At 37.4% G+C, this 10,369-nt stretch overlaps 1 protein-coding gene and 1 long non-coding RNA gene across 3 annotated transcripts in view; one reads left to right on the top strand and one right to left on the bottom strand.

Annotated features, from left to right (window-relative positions):
* The window catches only part of capn3a (calpain 3a, (p94)), a 15,474-nt gene extending 5,165 nt beyond the window's left edge, over nt 1–10,309 (top strand). Inside the window, exons 4-21 of one of the 2 annotated variants that reach the window (XM_029460414.1) lie at nt 1–53; nt 353–521; nt 1,010–1,093; nt 1,196–1,290; nt 1,560–1,637; nt 2,200–2,360; nt 2,437–2,606; nt 3,059–3,070; nt 3,170–3,378; nt 4,856–4,892; nt 5,914–5,991; nt 6,485–6,542; nt 6,826–6,890; nt 7,394–7,462; nt 7,548–7,626; nt 8,327–8,467; nt 9,260–9,318; nt 9,468–10,309. The exon at nt 1–53 is cut by the window's left edge and continues 81 nt beyond it. In XM_029460414.1, coding sequence (XP_029316274.1) covers nt 1–53; nt 353–521; nt 1,010–1,093; nt 1,196–1,290; nt 1,560–1,637; nt 2,200–2,360; nt 2,437–2,606; nt 3,059–3,070; nt 3,170–3,378; nt 4,856–4,892; nt 5,914–5,991; nt 6,485–6,542; nt 6,826–6,890; nt 7,394–7,462; nt 7,548–7,626; nt 8,327–8,467; nt 9,260–9,318; nt 9,468–9,494 — 1,644 coding nt within the window. In that variant the 3' untranslated portion in view covers nt 9,495–10,309. The remainder of the gene's footprint in view (nt 54–352; nt 522–1,009; nt 1,094–1,195; nt 1,291–1,559; nt 1,638–2,199; nt 2,361–2,436; nt 2,607–3,058; nt 3,071–3,169; nt 3,379–4,855; nt 4,893–5,913; nt 5,992–6,484; nt 6,543–6,825; nt 6,891–7,393; nt 7,463–7,547; nt 7,627–8,326; nt 8,468–9,259; nt 9,319–9,467) is intronic. The other variant, XM_029460415.1, reaches the window with a different exon arrangement.
* LOC115027231 (uncharacterized) lies at nt 6,249–8,715 on the bottom strand. Its single transcript, XR_003834369.1, has 3 exons — nt 8,300–8,715; nt 6,820–7,435; nt 6,249–6,591 (listed from the first exon to the last, which is right to left on the bottom strand). It is a non-coding gene; the product is annotated as an uncharacterized LOC115027231 (long non-coding RNA).
* Nucleotides 10,310–10,369: the final 60 nt, after the last annotated feature.

Raw genomic sequence — 10,369 nt, 5'->3', positions numbered from 1 at the left:
TCCGCTGAGAGGAACGAGTTCTGGAGCGCGCTGCTGGAGAAGGCCTACGCCAAGTGAGTGCTGAGTGAATCCTGCAGAGCAGTAAGGTTCTGAGGTTCTGCACAGAAAGCTCCTCTTCTGTTTGCACATTTGAGGTTTTGACTGTATTTCTTTGGAGCAGTATACTCGCTGTTTGTTGTTTTACTTATTAGACATGTTTTATTAAAAGTATTTGTTTTAAATAATATGTCTTACAAACACAATATTACTCAGTGGTGGACTATTATATTTATTTTCAGCAGTAAATATTATAACACTGTTTAAAAGACTTATGTTCAGACTGAACCATGAAGCTGTGCTCTCGCTCGTCCAGGCTGCACGGCTCCTACGAGGCGCTGAAGGGAGGAAACACCACGGAGGCCATGGAGGACTTCACCGGCGGCGTCACAGAGTTCTACGAGATGAAGGAAGCTCCCAAAGAGCTTTACAAGATCATGAAGAAAGCTCTGGAGAGAGGCTCCCTCATGGGCTGCTCCATCGACGTGAGTCACACTCCACACACTGGCATATATATGTTTATATATATATATCAGTGTATATATATATATACACTGATATATATATATATATATATATATTATAATATACTTAAAGTAGAGGTTTATTGTACAGTAACATGTAGTTAAAGTACTTAAAGTATAAAGTAAAGTAAAAGTAAGATAAATATAAAGAATAATATTAATAATACAGATTATAATTAAAAGTATTTTCATTGTAATAGATATATATTTTTGGATTGGTTTATTCGTCCATATATTTAATGTTGAGGCATTTAATTGATGCTGTTCGTAATATTGTTCTTCTCTAGTTCCTTCTTTGGAGCACTTTTTTAAATTAGCACATCAAAAAGGCTTTTTTTGAGAAGTAATTCAAAATCTTCTGCATAACATTTGTTAATTCAGAGCTTTACTTTAAATAAAATGCTGTTTGTAATATTTCTACAATACAAACGTGCGTTGTGTGTCTGCAGTCGCTGGTTCCTGCTCGCTTTGAGACTCGCACTGTGACGGGGCTCGTGAAGGGCCACGCCTACTCTGTGACGGCGGTGGAGGAGGTAACGCCAAACAACGACTGTGATGTTTGTAATGATGTGATCTGCACACACACATTAAGTTAATACATCAGTACGTGTTTAAAGGTGAGAATGTTTCTACAGTGCAGACCGTCTCAGCTCAAGGACTCTAAAGTTCGTCTGGTGCGTCTCAGGAACCCGTGGGGTCAAGTGGAGTGGAACGGCCCCTGGAGCGACAAGTAACCGTCTTTTATTCAATTAAACTCATTAAATCTTTAATTGTCAGCCTTAGTTTAGTGTCAGGAGCTCAAGTGTGATGTCTCTATAATATAATACTAAATGTAATAAAGTGTAATATAAAGCAGGATGTTAAAGGACGGTTTAAAGGGGACAGTTTGTCCTTCAGGCTCTCGATCTGAAACTAAACTAAACTTCCAAAAAATGTTTTGTGTCAACAATTAACAAAAGTGGATTCCTAAGATAAGTTCACGCTGACTTCTCTCCGCAGCTCTAAGGAGTGGGCCACGCTGTCCAAGACTGAGAAGGAGAAGCTGCAGCACCAGAGCGCCGAGGACGGAGAGTTCTGGTGAGCCGTGCTTCAGTGTTGATGAACAGGAGCTCATGTTCCTCTGATGTTCCTCTGATGTTCCTCTGATGTTCCTCTGATAGTTCCTCTGATGTTCCTCTGAGTACTGACAGTCTGTACTTTACAGGGAACAAAAGGAGGAAAATGTTTTAATACAGTTTTGGGTTTTGTAAAGCTAAGCTAAGATAATCATCAGCATCAGGAAAAAGTTCATAAAACAACATAAATGTTCCTTTTTTACAACACAAACAACAAATAGAATAAAACTGAATAAAGAAAGTGCCCGCTCACAGTAAAGTGCACACATGCCTGTCAATCCGCATGATGAGGGTCAGAAATAAAACCACATTTAGATCATTTAGATCATTTTTCAGGGTCTCAAATATGAAGATTTGCTGCTTTTCTCTGTTTTATATAAAATTCAAGTGAATATTTTTGGGTTTTGGACAAAACAAGTCATTTAAAGACCGTGGACTTTATAAACCAAGCGATCCATCGATAAGGAAAATAAGAGTAAGTTGCAGCTCTTGCCAGTAACCCATCGTGTCCCGATCTCTTCCAGGATGTCCTTTGAGGACTTCAAGAAGAACTACACTAAGATCGAGATCTGTAACCTCACCCCGGACGCCCTGGAGGACGATAAGATCCACAAGTGGACGGTTTCTGTGAACGAGGGTCGCTGGGTGAGAGGCTGCTCTGCTGGAGGCTGCAGGAACTACCCAGGTACCTTTAGATCTGCAGAACAGCACGACTCCTTTAAAAGATAATGTCATGCCAAACATCACTCAATGTCCTGCAGACACTTTCTGGACGAACCCTCAGTACCGCCTCCGTCTGCTGGAGGAGGACGACGACCCCGAGGACAACGAGGTGGGCTGCACCTTCGTGGTCGCGCTGATGCAGAAGAACAGGCGGAAAGAGCGCAAGATGGGAGCCAACCTCTTCACCATCGGGTTCGCCATTTATGAGGTGTCCTGCTCTTCTTCACATCGAGACTCTCGTGTTTGTCTTCGTTTGTTACCACGTGTGCATCAGGACAAGAAGAATGTTTTCATGTAAAGAAAAGAAGGATTTATTTCATCAGGATTTGGTGCTGCAGACAACACACGCCACAAAGTGCCATAAAGTTATAGATATATATATATATATATATATATATATATATATCTATATCTATATATATATATATATATATATATATATATAAGATATTTAAACTGTATGGATGTATTTAAAAGCACCTGCAGGCTCAACATACGACGGTGTATCAGGGCGTTTGTGACTTTGTGGTTGATCCAACTCGTGCTTCATGACTTTATATTATCAGAGAATATTATATTATGCATAATATAATATATATTAATATTATTCATTTGCACCCTTAAATGACACAAACTGATGTTTCGTCTGTTTCTCTGCAGGTGCCGAAGGAGGTAAGGAAACGTAAACGGTTTGCAAGTTAAATAAGATATTATTATATTATAACATTCTGTGAGTGTCGGAGTGTGAATGTTTCCTCTGCCCCCCCCCAGATGCACGGGAACAAGCAGCACATGCAGAAAGACTTCTTCCTGTTCAACTCCTCCAAAGCTCGCTGCAAGTCCTACATCAACCTGCGCGAGGTGACCCAGCGCTTCCGCCTCACCCCCGGGGAGTACGTCATCGTCCCCTCCACGTACGAGCCGCACCAGGAGGGAGAGTTCATCCTGCGAGTCTTCTCCGAGAAGAAGAACACCTCAGAGTGAGTGGGGGGGCCTGCAGGGGGCGGGGGGGCCTGCAGGGGAGGGGTACACAGTATTTCACTCTATTGATGATGTTTTTAGTGGGGCTGGGTATTGAAATACAACATTGGTTAATTTTATATTGAGAGATATTACAAAATTATTTAACAATTACTTTTTAAATATTACACAATTATTCCAAAAGTATTTTAAAGTATTTTAAAAATGTTTAACAATTATTTAAAATATTTAAATAATTAATAAAACATTTTTTTTAACATTATTAAAAAATTGCTGCAACTGGCAATTTTGTTCATATTGATTAATCAGGAGAAGATTAATTAAAAACAAATCCATGTTCACGACGTTGACGTTTGGAAACCTGCTTTAAAATATATTATTATTATTATTATTATTATTATATATAAACATCGAGGCGGTTTCGATTAAACAGATTTCCACTCACAAGAAACAAATATATATATATTCAATTATAATAACCTCTTTAATTATAAGGAAACACCTGCAGGAACAGAGAGGATTTTATTATTCATATAATACTAATAATAAGACTTTTAAAATAAGAAAGTGACTTAAACTCAGGTTACATGTAAAACAAGTCGTGTTTATTTTAATGGAACATGTTGAAGGAAGTTCATTTTAAAGCCTTGAAAGAAAACTACAGTTTATTTATTATAAAGAAAGAAAAGAAAAACTAATATATAATATGTAATATATAATAATACTCAGCCCTCCTCGTTGATGTTTACAGTTTAAAGTTTAACGTTTTATCCTCCATGTGCATTTCTACAGTGCGGGTGTGTGTGTTTTGTTAATGATGGTGGGGGGGGTGGGGGGGGGGGGGGTGGGACTCAAACCACCAAGAACAAACAATTTTAACGGCGATTTGATTTGTAGAACTGGAAGAAATCGGCCCCAGTTCGAAGCTGTTATGGAATCTTTTTTAGGACAAGCGACTTCAGATTTGGGCATGCTCTGGTAAACTTTCACAAATATTCAATACTGCATATTCAAGCCTCAACAAACACCCAGGAGGAGCCGGCTGCACGCGGACGGACCCGGGACCTGTGGGACGGATGTGCACCACAAAAAATATTACAATTTGTTGCAAGAAATCTAATATTAATAGAATTAGTTTTAACCCACCAGAACAAATTTACTTAAAGCTCATGTAATGCAACATGAAGAAGAGGACGCCGGCGACCGCCCCGAATAAGAACATTCTGTTGACGGGAAGAAGCAGCAGGTGGTACTGAACTAACATGTTTGATTCACAGCTGCATGTGTGGAATGATTTAGTCCAACGTGAGTATGGGACTATAAGCCTTTTAAGACTTGCTCTGAGTTTAGGAGTTGAGATTGATTTGATGATTTCTGTGAGAATAACATGTAGTAAACAGACGAGTGCACAGGCTTGTGGTCCAGATGACGTGTTGTTGTCACCATCGTGACTGCTGTTTGTTCGTCTTCACCCAGGGAGATAGAGAACAGGATCGAGGCCGACCATCCAGTGGTAAGTGTCCTTCATTTCCCTTCATGACTTTGAGATGTTCTGTGAAAGAGCTGCAGCACGACACAGTTCTTCTTTCTTCAACAGCTTCTTTAGTTTTCATTTATTCAAAGCAACAAGCTTCACATTTGCATCCAAGCAGTTATTTTTGGAAATTTAGATATTTTACTGAAGTAAAAGTAAAAGTTCTGCATTCAGTGAAAGTAATCAAGAAAAAGTACGTTAAGTAATTAATTAATTAATTAATTAATTAAATATTATAATATTAGATTATTATAAATTATAAAATACAATATAAACATTACCAAAAAAATAAAAGTAACAATATAAATAATAATAATAATAATAATAATATAAATAATAATGATATAAATAATAATAATAATATAAATAATAATAATAATAATAATAATAATATAAATAATAATGATATAAATAATAATAACATACATAATAATAATAATAATATAATAATAATAATATACATACATAATAATAATAATAATAATAATAATAATAATAATAATAATAATAATATAATAATAATAATAATAATAATATATAATAATAATATATACATAATAATTAGACAATACAAATGACAAAAACAAACAAAAAATCAATCAATATTAAATAATAAGACATAAAGCAGAGCTGCATCATTTAAAGATTATAATAAAGTATTTGTTATTAGATGGCATTAAATTATAAAGTTATAAAGCATTTGTAAAAACAAATAAGCCTCTTAATGTAAATGTTAATGTAATGTTATTAATTTATATGCATTAAATATAATACGAAATATCCATAAAATGTACTCGATCGAAGTTATTTCACTGCATGGTTAACCCTTAATAATGCCAAATATATATATAATATATATATATATAATATATATAATATATAGTATAAACAGCTGTATCAAAAAGACTTTTTCACAAACTTGATCTCCACTTTTTCCTTTCACATCTTCTCCCTCTTGTCTCTTTATCTCTTTCTACTCTGTGGCTCCACGACGCCTCAGCCGGCGCCGGCCTCAGCGGGGGAAGAGAGCGAGGAGGACCAGCAGTTCAGGACTATTTTTCAGGAGATAGCCGGCGATGTGAGTACAAGAAGTACAGGAAGACATCCGCAGGTCCTGTCGTCCTGTGACCCTGAGCCTCACGTTTATTTCTAATGTTTCGGTTGTTAATGCACACGCGATGAATCCTCATCTTTTATATCAAGTCTACAACAAGCTGTCGGTTAGATATCATTTTCTCACGTGTGCAGGTTATAAATGCTGTTTACCTGGTTTTCCTGGTTTACCTGGTTTTCTGCACACAAACAAAATGCATTAAAATCAATTCCAGACAGTAATTATAATGTTTATCAGTGGCTTTATGGAGAAAAACAGGCAATGAAAGGGTTAAAGATCTGAAAATGAATTAATATTTAATACATATTTAATGATTTTGTATCACGTCACATTATATGACATCAAAGCAACTTTTAAAATTAATTTTCTGACTTTTTATGTAATTTTGAGTCACGTTTTAATGCTCGTCTCTTTTCTTCTTCTACTGTTTCCTCCTGCGCTGCGGTGTCTCTCACAGGACATGGAAATCACAGCCAACGAACTGAAAAACGTTCTGAACAGAGTGATCACCAAACGTGAGTCCAGCGACGTCACAGCGACACTTTCTCACAGCTTCAGTTTAAACTGCAGACGATGAAGAAGAACAAGAAGAAGAAGAAGAAGAAGCACGAGACATTTATTAATTACACCGTCTCATAATTACTGTCAAACAATCCAACTCATATCAATTCAAATAGACACACACACACACACACACACACACACACAGCTTTGTTTTTAATGGGACACAATATGTAAAACATGCATTAAATAAATGAAATGTAAATAAAGTACACTGTGTGTCTTGTGTACCTGCAGATAAGGACCTGAACACGGAGGGCTTCAGCCTGGAGAGCTGCAGGAGCATGATTGCTCTGATGGACGTATCCTTTGTATCGAGTGCATCGGGCTGGCTGTGTTCTGTAGGAGGCACCACCTGCTGAGACCCCCGCAGGGTCTGTGACGGACATGCTTTTGAGCCAATGAGAACACACAGCTGACAGTGTGTGTGTGTGTGTGTGTGTGTGTGTGTGTGACTATTTGAATTGATATGAGTTGGATTGTTTGACAGTAATTATGAGACGGTGTAATTGTTTGTGTAGTAAAATGTTCCCCATCAGTGTTTTTATTATTTAGTTGTGGAAGAAATACTCTGATATTTTTACTTTTACTTAATTAAAGTTTAAAAATACTAATAAAATAAATATTTTAAAAAATAATTATTATTAATATACAGCTGTGTATCTGAATCTATAATAATAATAATATATAATTAATTATTTGTTTAACTAAATGTATCAGATAAAAGTAAAAGAACTAATAAAACTCACAGGAGTCACAGGATACACTCGCTTGTTTTGAGTGAAGCTTCTTAACTGGCGTGCAGATGGACGGGACGGGGAGACTCAATCTGCAGGAGTTCAGACATCTGTGGAATAAGATCAAACAGTGGCAGGTGGGAACTTCTCAACGTTTACTCGTGTATTCAGTCGCAGTAAAGACTTCTGTTTTATATTCATGTCCCACGTCGTCTCTTTCAGGGAATCTTTAAGCACTATAACGCCGATCAGTTCGGTAGCATCAACAGTTACGAGATGAGGAACGCTGTCAACGATGCAGGTAATAAATCTATATATATCTATATATAATATAACTCTTTATTCACTCAGCTCATCATCAGATATATGGCTGTGTTAATGCATAAGGCAGATTTGTTCTTATTCATGCGTTTTATTTTATCAGGCTTTCAATACAAAGATATAGTTTAGAAAATTATATTCTTAAAACTATTTTCCACCAGATTTTCTGCTGTATCATTATTTTATTTATTTTAATTTATTACATTTTCTCGCTACAAAACAAATCCACCTGGCATTTAGCATTAAATAGACAAACTGGCACCTAAAGGGTTAATATTCTAAAACATTAATTATTTTTACAGCAGTTTAAGGAAGTGGAAGCACAAAATAAATTAAATAAAAATACATTTTGTTTCTCATCCTTTAAAGTTATTACTTACAATATTTATTATTATTTAAAATACGTTAAGATTTTCAGAGTTTGCTGCTGAAAATGATTTTTCTTATGCATTTTGTTTTATTTGGAACATTTGTATGTTTCGTATGCAAAGCAGAAGTCAGTGTGATCCTAACATGTTAGAGAAGCTCCATGGAAGCAGAAGATGCGTCTCTGACGTGCTACATTTACAACTCATGACCTCCAATCAAACGTTACGACGTGAACATGTTTGTAGGATTCAGTGTCTGCAGATGAACCTCCGGCCTGAACTCACCCTCTAAATGTTCTCTTCACTGTACAGTCATGTGTCTTGTGTCCCGCTCAGGCTTCCGTCTCAACAACCAGCTGTACGACATTATCACCATGCGCTACGCTAACGAGAACATGAACATCGACTTCGACAGCTTCATCAGCTGTCTGGTTCGACTGGAAGCCATGTTCAGTAAGTCATCACTGCGCATGCTCTTTCTTTTCACTACGTATGTACTGCGGCTTGGAAAGCACGTGCTGTTGCATGCAAACAAACTTCTTCATCCTCACATTACACCTTGAACTTTGACCCTCTTGCTCATATGTCCGCTGTGCAAAGGATTGTGGGTCAGAGTATCCAGAACAGCTTTGAGTTCTGCAAAGTGTGACAGGAGGACATGCATTGGGACATGCATACTGAAGAGATGGTAGTCAAATCACTCACTGATGGTGCATTCAAGTGCTCTTCTGAGGGTCCCGTATTTATGAGCTTTTACTTGTGATGTGGAAACAACTATATATTGCACGTGTGTCCGTCCTGGGAGAGAGATCCCTCCGTCTCCCTGGTGTTTCTAACATCCACAATAATAAAAGAAAGCCTCTTTTATAATAATGAAAAAATAATTATAATATATATCAATTATAAATTATATTATATAATTATTATAAATTATTATAATTTATTTTATTTTTATATATATATGAAAAAAATACAAATTACAAAATATTCTAAGGAGAAAAAAGTAAAATAAATGTGTTTTTAAAATGAAAGAGCAGTTATACTGACACTCGTGTTTTTATATCATCGCGTCTTCTCTTTTACTACGTTAGTTATTTGGGAAGTTAAGAAAGGAGCTTGTCAGTGAACGATTACACTTATACTACAGCTGCTATCGGGGGTGCACACATCATGAAGCCCCCCGGGTCGTAACTTTAAGTATATTTCTCTGTCTCACACTCTTGTTGATGTCGTTTTGCTCTCCAGGGGCGTTCCAGGCCTTCGATCAGGATGGAGACGGCACCATCAGACTCAGCGTCCTGGAGGTAAGAACGTGACGCTTCCACGTGAATCACAACGACAGAAATGTTCTCAAGCGGGAGGAAAATGAGAAGAAACAACAATCTTCTTTAAAAATGATATATATATATAATATATTTAATAACATGAAGTTTCTCTTCTTCTCCACCTGCAGTGGCTCCAGCTGACCATGTACGCCTAGAGGCCTCCTCCAGGTGAGCACGAGGACCAGACCTGCCAGCCTTTACCTCAATACTCCGTGTGCCCGATCGTCTTTAGCTCTCATCCACCTCACCTCCACCCCCCCCCCCCCCTGTCCAGGTCTCAGGCCTTCTCTCTGCTCTCATCGAAACATCAGTCTCTCCTTTCAGCCGTTTTTATTTCCTTTAATTAAAGACACTCGTTCCGTTCTTTTTCTCAGGCATCAAACACACACAACCTCTTTTCTTCTGTCACATTACCTCACCGAGCTCCTTCTACACCCCCGACGTTTGCTTCTTCTTCTACTGTTTCAAACTGAGCAGCATTCTTCCTGTACTCCTCTGGTGCACGGTGAATCACTCCTGTTATATTTCTGAGAGGAAAACAAACGTTTAGGATCTCAACACACACCACGCTGTTTTTAATCACTTATTTTTGTGAATTAAACTAAATAAGTTAATGTCCCCCACCACCACACACACACACACACACGTGACTCCCTGGTGGACAAACTCAGGCTTCTTTTGTTCATCTCAGCTCCAGCAAACAGGAAGTAACCCCCCCCCCCCCCCCCCTCGATCAACTGTCCAGTCTTTCAGCTCTTCATGTGGATTCAAGAACTAAACTGTGGAGCTGACGAGTTTTTATTAAAGGTTAAAGATGGATTTGAAAGAGTTTGGCTGAAGGCTTGGACTGCAGCTTTTTTGTGATTTCGCCCCCCCCCCCCTTCCTATTAAGGCTTTGGTCAAATGAGTGTACTGCATTTTTAACCATTTTAACCAAATAAATAAATGTGTAGTTATTGCGTTACCAGTAGACTTGATGTGAATTGTATTTTTGACCTTTAAAAACATCAACACCATAGAAGAAGACACA

Source organism: Cottoperca gobio, chromosome 22 (assembly GCF_900634415.1).
Source record: "Cottoperca gobio chromosome 22, fCotGob3.1, whole genome shotgun sequence".
In the NCBI taxonomy this organism is placed as follows: Eukaryota; Metazoa; Chordata; class Actinopteri; order Perciformes; family Bovichtidae; genus Cottoperca; species Cottoperca gobio.
The sequence above is the reverse complement of the archived record's forward strand: the minus strand, read 5'-3'. Positions and strand labels throughout refer to the sequence as shown.